The following is a 22,602-nucleotide window of genomic DNA, read 5'->3' on the forward strand; positions in this document are numbered from 1 at the left end:
TGCCTTCTACGGGGGTTTCTTTTTGTATGTTTGTCAAACTTCTATGGGGTTTTTTTGGTTTGTGTGTATGTTTTTGGAAAGCTAGTCCAGTTAAACTAGTCACACCCAGGTCTGATTATTAACAGGGCCTGATAGGTATAGTAGCTTTTAAATGAAATTATCATTTAAATAGTGCATTTTATATTTACTTCTCTGTTAACTATTACAATTTGTTTGATGACCTGAAACAAATATGGTGCAACAAATATGGAAAAATATGTATGGACTGATGCACAAGACATGGGTAACTTGCACACCTAATCCTACACAGTATATATAGGTTTTGGGATAACATAAGCTACTATCCAGTCATCTTTTTCAGGGAATACCTTGCTTATTTCAGTAACCTGCTGGCAAGCAACATGGTTTGTGCATTAGAGCAGCAGCAAACTGAGCCAGTCGTGGGCCCGCTGAAAACATTTGGCATATTAATGAAAAAAAGATGACAAAGGAGACACTGAACTGTTGAGCAGCTGAAATCTGCCATACCATGTTCAAAAATGTAAAAAACATGAATTTCTTTTTATTTAAAACAACAAAAGAAAATTACATTTCGGTTTCAGTGTTTGTGTCTTTGTACCGTCTTTAATTAAATATGGAGTAATTATTATTTACAGATTTATAGATTAATGGAACCACATGCTCAACTTTTTTAATTGTTAATATTTTATATATTTAGTATTTTTACGTGTTCAAGTGTGGAATAACGGATTCTAAGTAATCCATCCTCAAATACAGTGGGTGGGTTTAAAGTCACCAAAGAGAGATTTCATTGGATGATGCCAATCGTTAGGCCCACCTCTCTGTCATTCCGCAAATCACCGCTGCAGAAGGAGGGACCTGCCGCCTCACTTAGTAGCCCATGACGTCAGTTAGTGGTAGCTGGGCACTACCGAGAGGAAGAAGTTAAGATGGTTCTCATCAAGGAGTAGTAAGTGCGGGGTTTCTGTTTAAACTGTACTTTTCTTATTATTTCTAAAAGCACTCTATAGGTTAGTATAGATCCGTGCACTCACGGCAGTTTTTTTCAGTCCCTGTGCGCTGATGCAAACTTTTCATCATGTCTCGGGGTCAGCGTCAGGCACACGAGGGGAGGATGGGATTGGCCAAGAGCGTCTCTGGCCTACCGGTTTTGACAGCAGATTATCATTCTCTGACAGCTGCTGGTTTCCTGTAGTTTCTCATATGTTATCGCCAAGCTGATGGCTTCTAAACGCTTCAATCTGCGGTTTTTGTTATGTGGTTTTAAAGCGCAGACATTTTCTTTTTCAAAGCCTCGAATTGGCACCCGAGTTGCTAACGCTAATTTAGCTAACTACCTAACCTGAGTGGAAGTTAACTGGAAGCTGTAAGTTCTCGCTGTCTTTGCAGTATTGACTCAGAAACTGTCGGCACCAGCTAATCACCCCAGGATAACACATTTTGATTACTTAACGAATTGGTAGTTTGTTCACTCCTGTCTGTTTCAAGCATCAATCATTTTGCATTTAGTAAAGACGAAGCTAGCAGCTGTTAGCCTTAGCCTGTTTGGGTTTTGAAATTGCATAAAAGATTTAAGTTTCCATTTGTAAAACCGCTATTCTTGGCGAGTGTCTGACGTCTTCTGACACAGGCTGAATATGTAAGCAGGCTTCTTACTTCACATCTTACCAAATGAATTGGGTTCAAGGCAGGAAGACTGAACACGTAAACGTTTTTAGAGATAAAGAAAGTGAATATAAATGGGTAGATGGAGGGTGTGAATGGGTCATGTTTTGCATCGCACGGGAATTCTGAAAATAAGGATTGACGTAGAATTGAGTTATGTAAAAACCTTGTTACAACATTGTCTTATTCCTTAAATATAACACAGTATTGCTGCCAGCATGCACCTCAGCACTGTGGCGCTCTAATTCCATCAAAGTCCCTGTGTGGTAAGCAAAAAGAAGCACTGGAAGTCTGAATTGGCACTACCTGCACCATTGCATGTGGCCACTTACTGGCCTACAGGAGTGAAGGAAGACTGTTCCCGCATCCCTAACACCCCACAATCGCTCACTGCAGTCAGGCTCACATGGTTTGATAAATTTGACACCTTCTGATGTTGCCTGCACATTTTGTTTGCTTCAAACGCAAACGTCACTAATTACAAGTCCTAGCAGCATTGAAACAAAACATCTGATGGTGGATGACATTTAGTTTAGCCTTGTTTGACAAAACATTGGTCAGTTCCCATTGTTATGGTTGGTTGACACTTATCTTGCCCTCACTCATTAAAAGTTAATTGATAGAAAAGGAGAAAAGCCCCCCCCCCCCACACACACACACAAAAACTTGTGTTTTCATGTGTTTTCAGCTTTGCTTTAGGTATGTACTTGCAGAATTTTCTCCCCCTAACTTTTTGTTTTGCACTCTGTGGTTTGGTGATGTTTTACTCACAGCCTGTAATGCGTCTATTTCTGGGCATGAAGGAAAAAAGTTGCACCATCATCATACGGTGCACTGACCAGGGATGGTCTTTAATGGTTAGAAATGTTGAATAATAGATTCAGATAAGTTTTGTCTTCTTAATTAAACTGCTTCGGCTAAGCTCACTGTATTTCTGGCCCCACCTAACTCACATTATTAAAAAAAAACAACAAAATAAACTTTCTGTAGTCCCATAAAGTTTTGTCTTAATTCAGCTCTAACTTTTCCAGCCAGGTCTAGTAATAGGTTCCTCTCATCTTGCTGATGTCAGCAGTATGTCACTATGGGTGGTACTAGAAGTCTTTTTCCCTCAGGAAGAGTAACTTTGAGTGTCTTCCTGTTCCTGGCAGTGAGCAGGTCTCTGTGTGTCATCGTGGTTCTTCTGGTTTTGTAATCCGGAGTTCCTGTAGTTATGTTCTCATTGCTTCTTCTGCACTTTTCTGCATACTGTGTGACCTGACAGGCAATTGTCATGTTGCATTCATTGTGAATACAGACAATAATATAAGGCATGAGTAAATGTGCATGCTGATTTGGCATGGTAATGAATAATATTTAGAGACTGAACCTTTTTATAAATAATCTCAATAACAAAGGCTATATAGGCTTGACTGCCAAGATGTAGAGACATTTCAGGCTCCAGAGTCAGTTTTATTGTTTTAGGATGTATTATTACTGTATTATTTATGCCACATGCATCTGCAGTGTTTTCTTTTTTTTTGTCCTATTAATATGTGCTCTAACTCACTCTTAAAAATACAAATGTCAGCATACGTCTAGAAGAATACTCCTTCTCATATATGGGTCGCTGCTTTAGATTGATGTGGAATGATAGTTCATCTCATGAAATTGTCTAATATGAAACAGCGGATTTGAGAAACGCGTGCTTTATGAAAGTTACTCATCATATGTTTCTCTCTTTTGCAGCCGTGTGGTTTTACCCTGTAGTGTCGAAGAGGTGAGTAAGTGGCTTAATAGCTTGTTATGCTATTAAGATGTTGTAAATTATTAACTTTTTGTCAAGTCTGCTTATATTTTCTCTGTTGATGCCGTTGACACATAATCATGTTGACAATAACAAAATAATGACAATAACGGCCATACAAAAATTACAATAAATTAATAATAACTAAATAAGAAAAAAGTCATAATAATGTTAAAGGATATGAAATGCACTTCTTCATACTTACAAATATGTAGTTTCTTTTCTATAGTGCCTGTACTGTTTGTGTGGTTGTAAACGAGCCCATATTGATGCTTGAAAAAAAAGTCCATCCTCAGTTAGTGTGACTGTTTAAACTGAGTCAACCCTCAGTTCCTTTTTTGGGCTTTAATGTGTCACTGTGGCATGGCCAAAAGGAAATGTTGCAAGTCTCTGACATGTGCCTTTTGTTTAAGACAGTTCTTTTCCACTCACTGATAATAAAGACATGGCATTGTTGTATCATTTCTGTTGTTTTGGCTGCTGGCTGCTAAAACCAAGAAAAAGCTTAATTTGCAGATGTTGTTTGTTTGAGCCAGCAATTGTTCTCTGTGTTTAGAGACATTTCTGTAATAAATCCCAGACTTTCACCCAGCTGCTGGGATACAATCTCTTGGCAATTAGTGCTGCATATCCAAATTCAAAATATTTGAAAAGTAATTCTTGTCTTTGTGGAAGAAATGTTAACAGGAGTTATGGTAGCTGATTATTAGTCATTCTCTTCTTCTGCTGTTTGATGTTCAAACATCATAAGATGACGCGTAAGTTAATTTAGCTTTAAGATGGTGGAATTGGGGAACACAGCAGCAGAACTGAAAAAGCTGGCTTAAACATTTAGCTCTTCAGCAAGTTTTCTCTGCACGTTTTTAGAAATCTAACCTACACTAGTCGCAGCAGGACAATAATAGAGCTTAAGAATTTTATGGTTACTTTTTTTTGCACAGTTTTACAAAACAGGTCATGGGTTGAGTTCTGTTCCTACAATTTCACTGTATGGGACAGACAGAGAGAAATGAATGAATTAAAAAAATGTCATCCATATAAAATATTTGATTTACTTTTCGGACAGTTTTAGATTTCCTGTGTTGCCCTTGAGCTCTCAGGAGTAATGTACATTGATTACTGTTTGGTTAAAAAGCATTGCTGTGTTCACAATTAGCCTATATCATTTTATTAGATGGAAACTTTCAAAATGTTAGGAAGAGAAAGAATTGGTTCGTGATTTAGATGTATGTCACAGTAAAAAGTACTTAAATCTACTGTCTAGCATCATTTTTTATGTTATGATGTTTGTCTTGCAGTATCAAGTGGGGCAGCTGTTTTCTGTGGCTGAAGCGAGTAAAAATGAGACAGGTGGTGGTGAGGGCATTGAGGTACTCAAGAATGAGCCATATGAAAAAGATGGAGAAAAAGGACAGTACACACACAAAATTTACCACCTAAAGAGGTATGTGCTTTCCCTTTGTATTTCTTGTTTTTTAGAACTCCACTGTTGGCTTCATAGATTCTTTCTTGTAGTGTAATAGTGCAGTGCTACCAGGCAGTGTCAGTGTTGTCTTATCTGTGAAGCATTTTCAGTTCATTTGCTAACTGTGCAATCTTTGCTGTAGAAAAAATAGGTGATAAGTCTTCCTCCTTCCTTTCTTTTACCTGTACCTCCTACCCTCCACCACACCCTACAGTAAAGTCCCAGGATTTGTGAGACTCCTAGCTCCTGAAGGTGCCCTGATTTTCCATGAAAAGGCTTGGAATGCCTACCCCTACTGCAGAACCAGTGAGTCCCCTTCCCAGCACCACTTAGTTTAGGTTTGCCTTGAAAATCTTTTTCTCACTTTTAAATTAAGTTCATGTCTTGTCTTTCTTCCCCCCTTTTTTTCCTTCATGCCTTACCTGGAACAGTTGTGACGGTATGTAACCCTAAATGGGTTTTATTAGCTAAGATTAAAGTTAATAAGAAAAAAATTACATATTTTTTTTTTCTTCATTATGTTTCTTCTTTCTCTTTATTCTAGAATGAATATATGAAAGATAATTTCTTCATTAAAATTGAGACATGGCACAAACCAGACCTTGGAACGCAAGAAAATGTGAGGACGTCAAAGCAAACAGATGTCTAATATGAATCATGAGTTTTATTTTCTAACATATCTTTTTGTATCTGCTCAGGTGCACAAACTAGACAGTTCCACGTGGAAGAATGTAACGGTGGTGCCCATTGACATTGCAGACAGAAGTCAAGTGGCCCATGCTGTAAGTAGCTTCATACACAGTATGGCGCCTTCATGTGGACAACTTTGATTATTACAGTTCTTTGTCATGAGAATGTTTCGTAAGCAGGTGTTTTATGGCTCTGTTTATGATTTAATTTGAATATATATGTGTTTTCCAGGGAGAGAGAAAAACGACATCTAGCCTTTCCTATGTAATAGGGATGCAAATGAATAACACTGATGAAATGAAACAGCACTTTCTTTCTATTCTCGTCTAACCAATTTATTGAATTGCATACATATCTGAAAGTAGCTGAAAGAGCATTTTGTTACTACTTAGCAGTCTGTGTGACTTATGACTTACTGCATGTTTCTCTGGTGTGATATTACTGCAGTCCAATTTAAAATCCAGAATAAACGTTTGTGCGATCCTTTCTCTTGCCTATATAGCACTCTCAAACTGTTAGAGTCAGAGTTTAATTCATGAAAACAATACAGACGAGCTAACTGACACATGGTCGTTTCATCTGTGGAGTTTCAGGGAACAATCTTTTGGCTAAATCGGTTTAGTTTATGTATTAAAGATTTGCTCTTGGTTTGGTCAGAAATCACGCCGTCCATATAAATCACATGTTGTCACAGCATGTGGTTTCTCTGCTCAACTTTGTCTTGCTCTTAAGCATTGATTATTCTCAGCTACGGACACAGACAGCCAAAGTCCTGACAGCCAAGTAGTCATTCTATGAAGTCCGCTACTTGGGGTGCACTTGTAGTTGGTGCATTGTAGTGTAAATCCACAGCGGACAGGAAAAACTGGCAGATATGCAGACACTGTGCTCTGTCTCATAAACAACCGATCACTAGGACCTGAGTGGACCCTAGTAGACTCACAAGATGTGATCAAGGCTTTAACACAAGCAGAGCTGTGTGCATCTGTTTTTTTGTTTTTGTTTTTTTCAGTTAATTTAAACTGGTAATCAACCGGACGTCCTAGTTAAAGAAGAAGTAGCACTTAATGTATCTGTGCATATTCACTGACTATTACTCCAGTTTCAGGGAGGCTAATAAAATATTTTGAAAATTGTAATGACTGTTAGACAGATTAGAATTCAGTATCTTCTAGCTCCTGCTAAGCTGTTTATTCACAATGATTTTTTTTCTTCTACTTTTTTGCTGGGCTTTAGCTTTAGTTTCAGTTTAAGCCCAGCTCAGTTTCCAAAGTGTGTTTCTCGTTTCAATTTTGTTTTTATTGTTTGAAAATGTGTGTAGTTTATATTAATTTCACTGTTAGTTTTAGGGTATTTGAAAATTATTATTGTTTTTATTGTTATTATTGTTTTATATGTCAGGAATAGGTTTGGCAAAATCATTACAGATTTTACAGTAAAAACAAAACTTGTTGAAAGTACTTGACGTAGTCTTGTAGACATCCAGAATCACAATAAACGCATCTATCAAAGCCTCATTAGGAAAGTAGTCATACAATATCCTCAGTTTTAGATAATAAAAATAAGGATATTGTGTCTATATATATTTTTTTTTAGTTTTCCAGGTTCACAAACAGTGCTTATCCATCCTTTTTTTTTTTTCTTCCCCCTTCCTTCTTCTTCCCTCCTAAAAATAGCTTCAGGGCCATGGTGCTAACACAGAGTCACAGACAATCATTCACATTTAGACCTATGACTAGTTTAGAGCCACTTTACTTAATGTTTATGTTGATGTTTTGTGTGTCTGTGAGGAAAAAACTATTAGCAGATATCTCAGATTTTTAACTCACCAAGTCATACGTCAGCCAGGCACCACTTTAAAAAGCACGAGAAAGACTGGAGCACATTTTTTAGTACTTAACTCAACATTTGGATTTTATTTACAGGCTGACATGAGCTTCAAAACAGTTGTGTATTTTGTTCTTACAGCAACATACTTGATTTTTCAGGTATGATTATTCATTCATGGAGCTGAAAAAGCTGCCTGTGCTCGTGGCATCGACGATAAGTAGAGCATTTCAAGTGAAGAGAATCTTTGGCAATCTTCATAAACCTTTAGTCAATCCTGACCCATTTTATAAATATTTTACTGAAGTTGGCATCAGGTCCAGCCCATCTCCTTGGCAGGGCTCTAGAGTGCGACCAATTTGGTCGCAAATGCGACCAAATTTTTCAGTGGTGCGACTAAAAAAAAAAATTTGGTTGCACCTGTGCGACCAACTGTTCGGGTAGCAAAAAAAAAAAAAAAAAAAAAAAAAAATCTGCAACCTTCCCTGTGGTCAACAACAGACACACATTTTGCCCCTATCGTGGACTAAACCAATCAGAGATAGTAAGGGGCGGGACCTCTCTGATTGGCCGTGGTCCAGTTGAAAGTGCAGGTGGAAGTGGGAGGTGAGTAGCTTGAATAAAGCGATATCAATTCATTAAATCCTGAATCGACTTTTAAATATAACTGTGTTTTGCCAGAAACGCCAGAATTCTCAGATTAAAGCTCACAAAACCATTTCAACAACAACCAAACAGTAAATGAGAGCAGGTACACGGATTCCACACAAAGACGTAAACACAGAGCGGAACCGACGCATCAGAATCAGCTTTGTCTTTCTCCATTTTCTCACCTGACGGCCCGTAGACGGACACGCTTCCACGACTATTAAAATCACACTTCATGCACAGCTAGCTCTCTCTCTATCTCTCTCTGTACTTCAAGAACAGTTTCCCGTCTCCAATCTCTGTTTTCTGTATTATTCATTCGCTTATTACCCACCAGTCTACCGTTGTTTACAGCGCTGTCGGCTGCTGTCTTTTTCTTTTCTTTTTCTTTTTTTCACTTAAATGACCTCGGACAAGAAAGCCTATTTTTTCTGTTGTTCAACACTGAAGAAATTTAAACTTTATATGCAGAACATTGTAGAATATTTTTAAGGTTATCTGCTATAAAAAGCCAGACCAGGAAAATCTCCTTCATGTTTTTCTGTGTTTTATTCTCAGTTACTTTCACACAAAGGCATCTGCTGTGATGTTCACAATTCTGATGAAGTCAGTACTGATAAATGACCAGAATTATAATATTTCTGACTGTCTGAGGCTAAGTTGAATCGAATCGGGACTTTGAAAACCGGAATCGAACGGATTATAGAAATCAGTGATGATACCCAGCCCTAGTGAGCAGCCTAGGCACGACAGACGTGGATGTAGCTGTAATAGGAAAAGAACTATTGCTAACTTTTCTGTTAAGTTAAGGCCTGGTCCTTCTGAAATTCATAGCCAGTGCTCTGACACGGTGTCATCAATCTTTGAAAGCTGAAAAAGCACAGTGTATCCAGAAAAACACATTATATTATATAAATTATTATAAAATTTGTGTGCGCCTAACTTTTGTGCGCCCATGGCAAAAAGTTAGTCTAGAACCCTGCTTGGTATTTTTTACTTTGGTTTGGTTTGTCTGTGAGTTTTTCCCCAGTCTCTCTTTGTATTTTCTTTATAAAGACACAGAACATTAATTGCTCTCTGGGCTGTCGTGTACTTGGCTGACTGTTCTGCTTTATTGGGCTATGTTACTTCTTAGTTTTGTTTTGTTTTCTTGTGTTTTTTGTGGTCTGTTTCTTTGCCCCGTTTGAAAATGTGTTTGCTGTGCTGTAATAACACAGTGCATTAAAAATAGTTGATTTCAGGAGTGTGTCCCAATACAGCCAGCTGACTGGAGAGATCTTTGTATTTAAAAAATGTACACATACCAGTTGAGGATAAATTAAAGATTTGAATACTGCTTGGAATCTCTGAAATCATATTTGAAGATGTTGCAGGTTATTGCTCTTATTTGACATCACATTGCCTCATTTCAATGTGACTGCCGGTATGCGTGCAAGCATACATGTGGCTATTTGGCCGAGAAGCCCTAGTTTCTGTGTGTGTACATGTTTGTTTGCGGTGGGTAGTTAACGAGGCGGACGTGTTTGCCTTGCTGGAGGAGTGTGTTGTGTCTGAGGGCCCTATCAGCCCTCAGCCTCGGGCATGACTGCAGGCTCTGGGGCGTACCGCCAGCACAGATGAGTTTGTTAGTGTAATTAAGGTTCACAGTGCTGCGTGTGCCGGAACTAGACAAACACACACTCGACGTAAACACACTTGCAGTCTAATACACACTCTTTTAGAAATGGCTTCTTTTCGCGTACCACGGCACATCGATTCACAGACCTCATTAGTGCAGCACAGTGTATTGTTATAGTGATGGAGCTCTCAGCATTAAAACACCCAAATTAGAGAGAAAGTGTGGGCTTGTGTGTGTGTGTGTGTGTTTTTTAGTGGTGCGTTTTTATTTCTTTCCACACGTTTGGCACCCTCCTGTTGGATAGTAGCCCTGAAAAAGTAGCTTTTAGCTTCAGGCGCATCATGATTTATTTAAAATTGCTGGGCCCTTGAGCTGTTGATAATTTTTAAAGCCATTTCATTTATTTGTATTATTATTTCTCTTGTCTTTTTTTTTTTTTTAATAAGAAAGTCAGGTTTGTTAAGTTTTTCGTGCTCGTCACGTGTGCTCAGTATCCCTCTACATTTTACTATACCCTTTAATTTTTTCCCCCCAATGCACCAAGATCTCTTTGTATTAAAGGGCAAAAGTGCTTAGTTCACCACAATATGTTGGCAGGACATGACCTTTTGAATTGGATACTGTATATGGGGTAAAAAGTTCTTTTGCAGTTGGAGCTGCAGACATACAAACTTAAATAAGCAGCACAAATCCTCATCAGCACACAACAAGTACATTCACTTATGTTAACTGGCATCATCACCCTAATTAAACAAGCGTCAGAGCCCCCATACACAGATTGGTCTTATCTTCAAGCCACTTGTGAGCACAGCTGTGTTCTAGACTTGCTTTGTGACATTATCTGCAGAGATGGAAGGATTTGTGAAAAGGGAGAAGCCCTCTTCTGACTTTTCTTGTAGCTAAGCTGTTTCTGCTCTTTGTTCCCTTACTCTCGTCGTTGAATAGTTGCCCCACATTTCCATCTTTTCATTTAAAAACGGTGTCTATGTTTTTTTAAATTGGGGTAAAATCCTGCAGATTTCTTGGCTCTTGTTGCAAGATGAAACAAATACCAGTATTCATAAATAAGCTTGCCTCAGCTTTGTTAAATATTCTGTGCTATATATTCTACTAATGAAAGTAACTGAAAGTTTCATTGTAGGACTACAAGGAAGATGAGGATCCTGCCATTTTCAAGTCTGTCAAGACTGGGAGAGGACCTCTTGGTCCCAACTGGAAGGTAACGCTGTTGTAAACTACATACATTTCAAACTGAAAATGGTCTACATCCATGTGACTGTTTCAGCACCAGTTCAGAAATAATCATTTGATAAAATACAGACTTCAACTGCACAGTGGCTGCTTACATAGACAATAAGGGCTTCAGTGTGTGAATGAACTATTGCTGGTTTAGGCTGATTTCTTTGACTTTCTTCTGACAAAGGATCACATGTTTGGGTGGTATAAATCCAAGGTAGCATGTAGTTACCAATCAAACTCAATTAGGCAATGAATGCCAATATCTGTGTCAACTATTTCAGCCCTCTTGGGGTTGGCAGTTTTGACAAAAGTTTCCTCTCTGGGAGCCCTAAAAAGGCAAATTAGTGTGGCTGCTCAATGTAAATACAGCAGAAGTGGATTTTTCTTTCTTTCTTGCTTTCGTTTTTTTTAAATGAAATGTGATGCATCTAAGAGTTTTGAACACGGCCTTAGGCCACAGGGTGCTTTTAAAAAAACAAAAAACAAACAAACAACGGAGGCAAACATTTGACCCATTTGCCAAGTTATAGGAAAATGGGTATATATCTGGCCATCAAGACCTGGATTAGTAGTCTTGCTCTCATGGATTTTGCTTCTATATTTCATGACTTTGTACAGTCATGTGCATTGTATGTAGTTGCTGCAATGTTTTGATCTCCAAAGTCTAAGTGCAGCTTGGACATATTGGGTCAGCCAAAGATTGTGTTTTGTGTGGATGTCACTGCAGCAGGTTTATATAGCAGGTTTATGTGATGAGATCTAGGCATTAAAAGTCTTTTACAGGTAACTTACAGAGCTGCAAGAACACTCAGGCTTTGTCCACAGCTGGAAGTAAAGTGTCTGTTTGTGGACTCAGAGTCTAAATTGGCAAACAGCAGTTCTGTATAAAGAGGGACATATTTTGATAAGGGGTAAAAAGTCAATAAGTAGCTCATCCACAGAGAAACTTTGTCAGTAGTTTTGGTTGCTTTCGCCTCTAAACCCCGCCGTACCCCGGAGCCACACGACCGGGTCCTGTTCGCTGTTGGAGCACAGAGGATTTCTATTCTGCAGTGGAGCCCTCAAAGTTCACCATGGGAAACTTTCCTCTGCTTCAAGAATTTTTGCAGAACAAAGGCAGCCAAACAGCTTTAAAAAGTATGAATAAAGAAGCACAACTTTTATTTTGTGTTTTTAATTAGATCACTTTCCCGTCCGCTGTGGACATGGAAAAAGACTGTTTTTGAAAAGGTGGGGGGAGAAAGTAGTTATGTGACAACAGAGGCAAAATTTCTGCCAGCTTCTCAGAGCAATAAAACTCTTGTCTATCTCTGCATGCACACATGCTTGCATATCGGTACCCTTTGTATTTCTGAAAACTTCTGCTCCTTTGAGTGGGGCACAGAGAGGGAGAGAAGAAATGTCACCGTAAGTGTTTTGATGTAGAATCCGTTTCATGTGAAGTTCTCCTTTAGCGATGACAACTTTTCTAAACCCACTGCAAATTTAGAAATGTTTCTCATTTCCCTTCTCTCACGCTTCTCCATGATCGTAGCATCAAACGGCAGTGGGATGAGGGCGATTGAGGCGGGTCTGTGGCATTTTCTTTTTGGAATGCCGAGCCAGAATGAAGTGATTAATTAAACAGGTGTTCTCAGAGGGAGAGTGTGTGTGTTCTGGGGGCGAGCAGGTCCTAGGTGTTAATAATGTAACCGGCTTTGCACTGCGGCGCCCTTATCGCTTCGTGAGCACCGTTTTATCTGCCTTCTGTGGCCACAAAGACATGCCTGTCGGGAACGGTGTCGCTGTCAGGGTGGAGGCAGAGAAATGGTCCCTTCATCTGGAGTTTATCCACTTTGCTGTGGTCCCCCCTCCCAACACCCAGCCTCTTTTCTTCTTCTCTTCTTCAGAGCGCACGGCAGAGTGCAAGCAGCGGATAGATTTAGAAAGTGTGCTGTAGATTAGGGCACTTTTATCTGTGCACAGCACATCTTCATGTTGATAATTATTTCAGCAACCTTCATGCCCAAAGGATTATGCATTAATGAACGAATCTTAGATTTGTCAAAAATAATGCCTTCTGCTGCTTTTACAACTGTTCTCTCATTGGAAAGTTTCTGTCAAGTTTTTGCAGCGCGTTATTCTGATTATAGTGACGGGTTGTAAGTCGGATTCTTTTCCCTGTTCCTCTCAACAGAAAGAGCTGAATAGTAATCCTGAATGCCCAAGGATGTGTGCCTACAAATTAGTCACAGTCAAGTTCAAGTGGTGGGGCCTGCAGACCAAAGTGGAGAACTTCATCCACGAGGTTAGTGACATATTTGGGATTAGGATTCAACTTTATTGGCATTACACATGTATAAATACAGGATAACGAAATATAGTAGAAGACGGAAAAACTCATTTACACAGTTGGCTCATGAGTTACATTTAGATTGAGAGTATTGCAAGTTTGCGCATGCAATACTGTGCCTCTTCTGTCTGGGTGGGCAGTGCCTAATTAGTGCTTAATTATTATAAGCAAGCTGTAACTGCAAACATGATGAGGTAATGTTTGGGGGCTCTATAGTCAAATGGAACTTAAGCCAGTAGGATACAGTAGAGTAATTCGTATTTAGAGTTTCTCAAGTTTCAAATGTACTTATAAACACTCGACTGTTGCTAAACATCACCCAGTCCTAACCAACACTGCTGCTGTTTACCACAGCAAGAGAAGAGGATCTTCACAAACTTCCATCGCCAGCTCTTCTGTTGGATTGATAAGTGGGTGGAGCTAAATATGGATGATATACGGCGTATGGAGGCGGAAACGCAGAGAGAACTGGATGAGGTGAGTGTATAAGTAGAAAATCACAGTTAAAAATTAAACTTTAAGTCTGGTAAGTGATGGATTTGGTGCAAGAGAAAATAAAACTTTCCCAACCCTAAACGCTTTCTTTGGTTAAATTTCTCTTATTCGCTGTGCAAAATCCGTGTAACACCAATTTTAGTTATCCAGCTGTTGTCTTCCATTCACTAGAAGTAGAGTGTGCTAATGTGATAAAGCCGGAGGACTGCTGGAGTAAATGTAGTGGCTTAAGGGCTCCCTGTGGAGTCTTTGACCCCTAGTGGTGCGATCTAGCGGAGTTTCTTTGAGTGGATCCTGGTGTTATTTACCGAGTGCACAAGTAAAAGGCCCTTTATTAATATATGTGAATTCAAAACCTCATAGTTTTTAGTGTTTTGTTTTTTAAAATCAATCTTTTCAATATCAATAATATTACATTTAAGATCAATCGTCATATTTTTTCCTTTTCATTTATGCATTGTTTTGTTTGTTACTAAACATCCTTAAACTGTTTGGTAATCAGCACAAAACGGATGACTGTGAGAACAGTGTTTGTTCTTCCTCATAATCCCATTTCTATGATTGCCTTTATTGTATTTTTATCCAGAGGCGCAAGAATGGTTCTGTACGAGGTACAAAGGCTACAGAGGAGTAGCAAGGCCAAGTGTAGGTCTTTGTACTGCTGTTTGTTGTTACTGGTAGGGCAGCATCTAAATGGGGTTTCTGTTAGCCTGGCAAGGCTGTGCCGCATCATGCCATATAGCTAATTATGATCTGATACATTTCCACCGTCATCTGTAGGCCGCCTGTGTTGCAGTGTATCCCATGGCTAGTGCATGATGGTCTCCCCTCAGCTTGTGATGTGTAACAATGTCTGCCAAGTGCAGGGTATTTTTATGTTAGTCCCCCAACCGTAACTCTGCATGAGTCTCTATAGTCGGGGGATTAGTTTACTTTCTGTGTCCATGTTTGCACACTTCAGTATCATTTTCTTTATTTTTCTAACAACCAATCACTAAGTTGGAGTAGTTTATATAACCTAACCATTCGTATTATTATTCCATCCATCCGTCCATTATAATGGCTCATCCAGTTCAGGGTTGACCTTCACAGTAAACAGTGTCTGCTTGCAGGAACCTTTTATGTGTGAAAAGTCTTAATATATTGTCTAATGTTTTAAGTTGACAGAGCTTCGTTAGATGCTCACTTTAGACGACTTTAGTTTTTCTGTGCGGTGCAGTGGAGCGAGCCAGCACGGCTTGGCTGATTGCAGCTGTTCATGGCATGGTGCGACTTCACTCTGCGCTCTTCGGTGTTGAGAAAGGGCTTTACTCCACTGTGCTTGTGCTTGTGTGTGCACATACCATTTCACATTCGAGGTCCAAAAGCAGTCATCTAAGAGGAAACACTGGTGAAAAGCATCCATTTCTTCACCACAAAAACTTCTTCGGTTGCATTTTTGTAATGTTTCTCTTTGTGCGATTTGAACACAGGATAACAGTGTTTGACTGAATCTCAACAGTACAGATGTGTTTTTTAAGTGTTCATCCTGCTACTTCTGTCAGTAATCACATCATCAGTAAATACCCAGTGACCCAGTTCTGCTGGCAACCACAGAAGCCCATGCCATAACATTGCCTCCACCATGTCTGACAAATGATTTGCTAATCTTAGTCTTATTCCTTCTTCGTACTACGTACTGTCTATATTCTTGTTAATAAAGGCATTTTTTGATTATAGGCTTCGACAGTGGTGTGCCTACCTCCTCAAGAGTGCTTCTCAGGTAGCTAGATGTTGTGAACAGGCTTTTTCTTTAAAAGTTCCTCCATTTTAGTTGTCTTCTGTGGTATTCCAGGCCGTGTAGGGTTACTGAGCTGCCACTGCTTTTGTTCAGTTTAAGAAGGAGCTATAATGTTCGATTTGATAGCTCACGTGCAATAAAACCTACTTTTATTGCAAATTGAGAGCTCCTATGAAAGGCTAGCATACAAGTTTAACACAAGTAGTTATATATGTACACAGAAGTTCCTGCAGTCCAGTTAATCCCCATAGAAAAATTGTCTACTTCTAAATCACAGGCTTCAGTTTCTGCGTCTTGCATTCACGCTAAACCTCTCCACTGCCTTGCTCTTGAAACTTCTCCAAATATCAGTCTGGGAGCTTTTGGCCGTACAAGGAGAACAAGGGAGGAATCTGGGCTGGACCGGCCAAAGTGGGCCAGTCTCAAACATTCCTGGCTCGCTACCAGCATGCAGAATTTTTGCGCTTTGCCTTCTCACATCTCGCCCAGCTGAGCATGTGTTTCCAGTTTTCCCTCGGAGTAAGTAAACAGGTTGGTACAATCAAAGACGGCTGCGGCAAGCAGGGCAACAAGCCTGAACCTCAAAGCTCAAGGGTTACCAGGGTCACATTTGGGTGGTGGTGAGAACAGCCTACACACAAGTCACTGCCCTTCACGTTCTAGGCAAACACAGCACTGGGTGAATGGAAAAACCCAGCATTAAGGAAGCTGTATCCTAATAGTCATATCTGAACTCTTTAAGTATAGTGGTTGGGTGCTGATGGTGTGGAAGGAGGAGGTATGCGAGGACGGGGTGTGTACGAGGGGGTTTCAAGATGGCTCCTTTTTCCTCATTAACATACAAATGGAATTCTGCAGTTGAGAAGGAGTCTGTGCTGTGATTGAGGAGAAAGGGAGGGAGGATTGGGGGGGTGAAAAGATGGAGAAGTGGGAGGGTGAATCCTCGTGCCATTTCATCAGATCTGTCTATTCCTCTGTTTAGAGCCAGTGTTGGTTTGAACTGTTCCATTAAGGTGTTCGGCTATCAGATTCTAACACTAATTGACTTTCCAAAGCCATCAGCCTCAGGGTGGGAGAATTTGAAAGTGATGCTTTTATCTACCTAGAAGACAAACAGGAGGCTTGATAAGGACTTTTGGAGCTGCCCTTTTTCCAGTTTACAAAAAGAAATGTAATGTATTTTTACTGGTTTGCAAAGCCAAAAGTAAGATTTAATGAATAGAAAGAAGTCCGACCCCTCCCAGTAACCAGCAACTCCTGAAGCCGTCATCTGAACTCTCCCTTACGTGTTTAGCTTGCATAAATCTAACGCGTGTTATTTCTCTCCCTTTCCCCACAGCTTCGCAAAAAGGGTAATGTGCGAGGAACCAGCGCTGCGGATGAATGAAAAGGATTTTAAACACCACACCCACAATGACAGCAGTTGTGAAGACTGCTAAGCGGGCTCCTTTGGTGCCACTTTTTTACCCTAACTGAATCACGCTGTGGAGGAGGGAGCGCTGCTACCTGCAATCAATAGAGCAGATCCCCGGCTTTAACCCAATCATAGTCATTCTATCCAGTGAGGAATTGATTTATAGCCACCGATACGATGCTGGCTGATGAGACTCAGGTTAATTTTGATCTTGGACAGAGAAAGGCCGGCTATGGCCATCAGGATATTGAGACCTAGTCTTCTGCAGAGATGCAAAGAAAAGCTATTTACTTTTTAAAGAAAAAAACAAAAGCAAATTCATCAGCTTGATTCCACAGTGGCAGGTGTTGGACCAAATATTTCCAGCTCCCCCAACCTCCTGTTTTTTCCCTACCCAAAAACCCCCCATTCCTCACAGAATGATGCCCTCTGTGACCTCTCTTTGTCTCTTCCTCAGTCTTCACTGTACACACTGTGGCTCAGTGTGTGGTTTGCATTCCCTGGCAGGAGACTGTTTGTCATACTCTTGTTCCTTCCTGCCATAACCTCCATTAAGTGATTACTAACAGCCTTGGCGTCTTGGCCCGTTGTAATCCTTCTTCCATCACCCCCCTCACCTTATCGAAGCACTGCATCTTATTAACACTGACAATCATGTCTGTACAGGTATTCACTCTCACTCCCACATGCAAAGGTAACAGGAAGCCCACACACGCACACATTCATATGACACATACAGTGTGCAGAGAGGATAAACATGTGAATTCATTCTTACCCATACACACTCACACACACACTCACTCACAGGTGTGGATACCTTTGTGCTGACTGATCTTTGAGAAACTCAAGCAGGGGCAGATCCTCGCGAGCTCTTTTAGCTAAAGGATGTTACTTTGAATATGTTTACAACTCTCACCCCCACCCTGTGCTCGCTATTCTGAAAACAGTCGCACATAACATACATTGCAGCATTCACCTCTCTAAAAGATGTCCCTAGAGGAAAAAAACTGCACTGAAAAACAGCCACAGATGGTGCTACACCCCTCCAGCCTCTGTCACAAGCCAAACTGTGCTGCACTCACCCAACCCACCACCAGAGGCCTTTCTCGCTCCTCCAGCTCTCTGAGGTAGACAGTTTCCAGAAGGCCTCCTCCTCCTCTGCATCATTCTAGCTGTGTTTACAGATTTGCAATTGCCTTATCAGTGCCTAGTGGATACCAGTACCATGTAGAGTTGCTTATGTGTCCAGGCCTTTACACCTATCAGAGCTACTACACTTAATGAACCTCTGCTGCCAGCCATTGTTTTAGCTACCTCTCTCATTTCTGACTGGTGCCCTAAAGTGTGTCCACCAAATGTTTTGGAAAATGTCAGGCACCCAGTTGAACCCTTAAGAGGCACATAGGTTTGGGTTCTTTTTTGTTGTGTTCTGTTTTTCCCATGTGAGAGGATCTATTAGTATGCCACACAATATTTTATGTCAAAGCAGTTCAAATGCACGACTGTGCCTGGTAGCCGGTTTACAAATAAAATGTTCCTCCAAGCACTGTTTTTATATCAATACTGTGGTTGTCTGGTTGTCATCTGCAGACATGCTCTTACAGCTCTCAACAACTTATATAAAGTTGAGCACAGAAAAGAAGCTCAGTGCCGCTTCAAGCTGCTGTCGTTTTATTTTTTGCGTAGCGTAAATACACGACACACTCGTGCTCAGGAAAAACACTTTGGTGGGCACACACCTCGTAAGGGTTAGCATTAGCTGTTAGCTGGTACTTCTTAGGATTCTTGATTCTAGTCTTGACAAAAGAGCTTTATCAGGGCGCAGACTCGTATGTTATTCCTTTGTTTCCTGGTATGTGGAAGTGCAATTCCTTTCCATTCCCGCAAGCAGAACTTTGTTACTATAACAGCCAGCGTGCACCGTTTGTCATGTAAATCTTTACCTCAGACCAGCCATTGGAAAGAGCTGCCATATTAATGTCTTCTGGCTTTTCAGCTCTGCATCCAGCTCTTTCTCTCTTTTTTTTCTTTAGGCTTCAGAATTGTGTCACATCAGCCTTGAATTATGGCTTGTGTTACATGTATACAGTATGTGTGGTTTGCTCATGTGTTCCCTCGTAATGTTCTTGAATATTTGTGTGTTTTGGTTGCGTGTCACTGTTTTAAATTGCCCAACTTAAATTTGGGATTTGTGTTTAGTAATCGGTTTCCCGTTATTTCTCAAGGCAGATTATATGATTAAATACTTTAAGGCAAGTATTCTAGTGTGTTTGGTTAATGACAATCCTGTGAGGGCAAATCTGACCATGTCCACGGTAATTGGCTTTTCCAAAGAGAATAAATGGTGTTTATGTGTTCAGCAAATATTGATTTAATATAGGAAAATTTGGAAAACGGTTGTCAGAAGCATCGGTTTTCAATAACAGAATCTTCTCAGGCTAACAATAAGACAAAGATTTGAGGCTTCAAAGATAATGTAGCCTGTTCCCTTTTATCGTCTTTATGTGTTAGAGCCACCTTTGTCTTTGTTACGGTCATGAATGCATATGTCTCTGAGCATACAGTGTAATTAGTGTTTCAAAGTTCATTTGAATGATTCCTCGTGTGTGTATGAATTTAAAAAAACAAAAAACAAGAACCCAGTGGAGAGAGGGAAAAGGAAAAATCTTAAATCAGTCTTTTGCTATTCTTCAAAACAATGACATTAACAAAAGTGTTTAAAGGTTCTGATCAGCTTTTAAAAATCAGGGGTTGTGGTAACGAATGTATGATGTATTGTGCCTTTTTCTTTCTGCACATCTTTTTTGTGCTACTAAGTCTATATATTGTATTGAATATTGTATCTAAATATAAATAAATTTCCTTTTTTTCTTCTTTTTTTTGACAAAGTTTCCTGAAGTTCAGTTTGTGCTGTTTTTGTCTGATTTGTAGAAAATAAAGGTTTTGCCTGAGGGAGATTTGATCAGTCCTCAGGGCAAAGGAGAGAGCTGTCATTTATTTGTAAAGCTTTAAATGGTCACAATCTTTGCTAAAATACTATAAAAGATTTATTATTTATTTATTTGTGCTATATGTTATGCTTTCTTTCATTTTGGCCCTTTGAATGACAGTTCTGTACTGTAGATTGCAGATAAGACAAAAATTTCCTACAGATTTTGGTGACTCCAGTGTGGACCGCACTTTCTACGACCTGCAGGTCAGGAGAGTCACACAATAAACAGCGGAATCTGTGCTAAAGAGCAGGAAAAGCCACCAGTCTGCTGCCTGAGATAGCTGCCTTTTTTTTTTTTTTTATTGTTTGTGGAGGAATAGTCACATGTGCCTGCTGCAAGGAAACCAGCTATATCTGCTACAGAACAAGCAAATAATGCTGTTTCTAAAAGGGGAGATGGGCAGACTCGCCCACACACCTCCTGTTAAGTGGCAGCTCACAGTAGTCTACTGTAGGCATGCATCCATCCGTCCATGTGTCTCCCTCCCGAGGAAGATGAAGGGACATGTCATGAGTGAGCCCCTGTCGTTTAAATAGATACTGCAACAGATGAAGGAAAGAAATGGATCTCGAAGAGAGGCTCGAGACTTGACACAGCAGGACATCCAGGCGCGGTACCAAAGAAAGCCTCGGTGTTTACAGCTCCAAACACTTTGTTATAGCGGCTTGTTGCTTGATTGCATAAGCACACAGTATCCTGAAATCTGTCAAAATGAATCGTGTAGGCCTGCGACACCTAGGAAAAAAAAAAGTTGCTCTAGTGTTTGTGCACCACATGGCTGTGTTTCCTGCCGCAAGACAACACACTCTGGTAGAACTTCTGTTTTTATAGGAAGTGGCACAAGTGAAGATTTAAACTCACAGTTTGGTCCACGCCTACCGTGTTTGTGTATGTGACCCCTCCCCAGGGGGGGGCCCCACATTTGCTCAGTGGCTGCAGGTTTTCTTGGAGAGGAAAGTTATTTCTGGTCTACACGGGTTAGCAGTGATGTCACGAGCGCTTCCTCATCCTCCGGGCTCGGGTCAAGTTTAGCCCCAGAGATTCTCCTGAGTCTTTCCTGTTGTTCTGAGAGAGGTGCGGAGTCGAGCGATGCGTGTGGGGTGGGATGGGGAGAGGAGGAGGGGGTGGCTGTTGCCACCCTCCCCTTAATACAATGGTGGTTCTTTTGGATGACAGATGCTGCTTAACCCATCCTGACCCAGGGAGCTGCGATGCCTCATCTGAATGACAGGCCCACAGAGGACACACTGATGCTCTGCTGCTCACTGCCTGAGCTGCACAGGACACTGTACCCCCAACAAGGGAAGGAACTGTCTCTTTGGGCAACCCCCACAGTAATATATGTCTAGCTGAGGAAAGCTTAACACTCTGAATTAAGGGTAGAAAAGGGCACCCACTTCTGCTATCTTGTCCTATTGAGTAAAATATTGAGACAAATTGAGTACTAAATCACTGTAGAAAAGAGTGGTATTGTGACAGTGCTTGAAAGCCTGTAGACTCTCCATTGTCATGAAGTCGCCTCAGCAGCAGCAGCAGTAGCTCTGGGCTGCATTTATCATCACTGGGGACTCAGGAGGAAAGAGACCGTGCCATCAGTTTGTCATACTTAACTTGTCTGTCTCCATTTAAGAAGACTGCGTAGACAGAACTAGCAGGCTCTGTATCACAGAGTTATTAGTATTACTGTCAGACAGAACAATATCTTGATGTTGTTGCTGTTGAGCTGTAGAATATTTGCTTCAAATGCTCTTAATTGGGTTTTGGGATACAGTCTAGTCTTTACACATTTAAAAAACAAACAAACCCATGAATCCTAATTTCTAAAGCACAGGGTGATGCTCACACTTTCAGGTTTCATGACTAAAATTCTTGTCATGATAGATCCAGATGGCTTTTGGAATACGGAGGCAGCCGATTAACACGAGCGTGAATTAGCAGCAATAACACAACAGCATTCAGCACATCTGAACAACTTAGCATCCCTCCCCGTCCCCCTCTCACTCCAAGCCTCCCTCAGAACACAACCACTACCCATCACTGCCTCTGCAACACGAGCTTCCGTTCTCCCAGCTTCAAGAAGTGCATTTGCACGCGTATATTTGAGTGCCTTGTTCTGACCTGCTTCCAGGTTCAGCCCTTACATAACCCCCTCAACCCCCCCCCCCTCCCAGCCGCCTTTTTTTTTCTCTAGGTGCAAAGCTGAGCACTTTGTCTGCTTCTGTTAAATCAAAGTTTGTGCCATACAGAGCTGGTTATTTCTTTTCAGAACACAGAGCTTGTCCTCTTCATGATCCACAACACTGAGGAGAAATGTAGCATGTGCATTATTGTAATAGGCTTGAACATTATATACATCCCATCATATATTTGTTGTGTGTGTGTTGTGGCTGTTGAAGAGAGGCAACACACTGACCTCGCTGAACAAAGAATTAAAAATATCACTTTTTTTTAAAAATAGCACTTTCCACTGAATGACCATGTGACACTACAGTAGCCGCACATTTTCTTTCCATCTTCCCAGTTAAAGTATACCTCTGAGTATTGAAATAATTCATTTGAAAATACTATATTTGCTGTTTACATATAAATTAGTGCATAAATCTACGTCGGTATAGCAGTTTAGAGCATT

General features: G+C 40.5%; 1 protein-coding gene across 1 annotated transcript; it reads left to right on the plus strand.

Moving 5' to 3' along the window:
- The first annotated feature begins 885 nt into the window (after nt 1–885).
- On the plus strand, nt 886–19,878 carry LOC146375910 (phosphatidylinositol transfer protein beta isoform). Its single transcript, XM_084946371.1, has 11 exons — nt 886–970; nt 3,415–3,445; nt 4,771–4,916; nt 5,152–5,243; nt 5,369–5,376; nt 5,482–5,556; nt 5,636–5,719; nt 10,862–10,939; nt 13,136–13,246; nt 13,646–13,768; nt 16,906–19,878. The coding sequence occupies exons 1-11, from the start codon at nt 951–953 to the stop codon at nt 16,951–16,953; spliced, it is 816 nt and encodes a 271-aa protein (XP_084802497.1). The 5' UTR covers nt 886–950; the 3' UTR covers nt 16,954–19,878.
- The last annotated feature ends 2,724 nt before the right edge of the window (nt 19,879–22,602 follow it).

The sequence above is a fragment of the Perissodus microlepis genome, chromosome 12 (assembly GCF_051167445.1).
Source record: "Perissodus microlepis isolate ML-2025 ecotype Zambia chromosome 12, ASM5116744v1, whole genome shotgun sequence".
NCBI lineage: Eukaryota > Metazoa > Chordata > Actinopteri > Cichliformes > Cichlidae > Perissodus > Perissodus microlepis.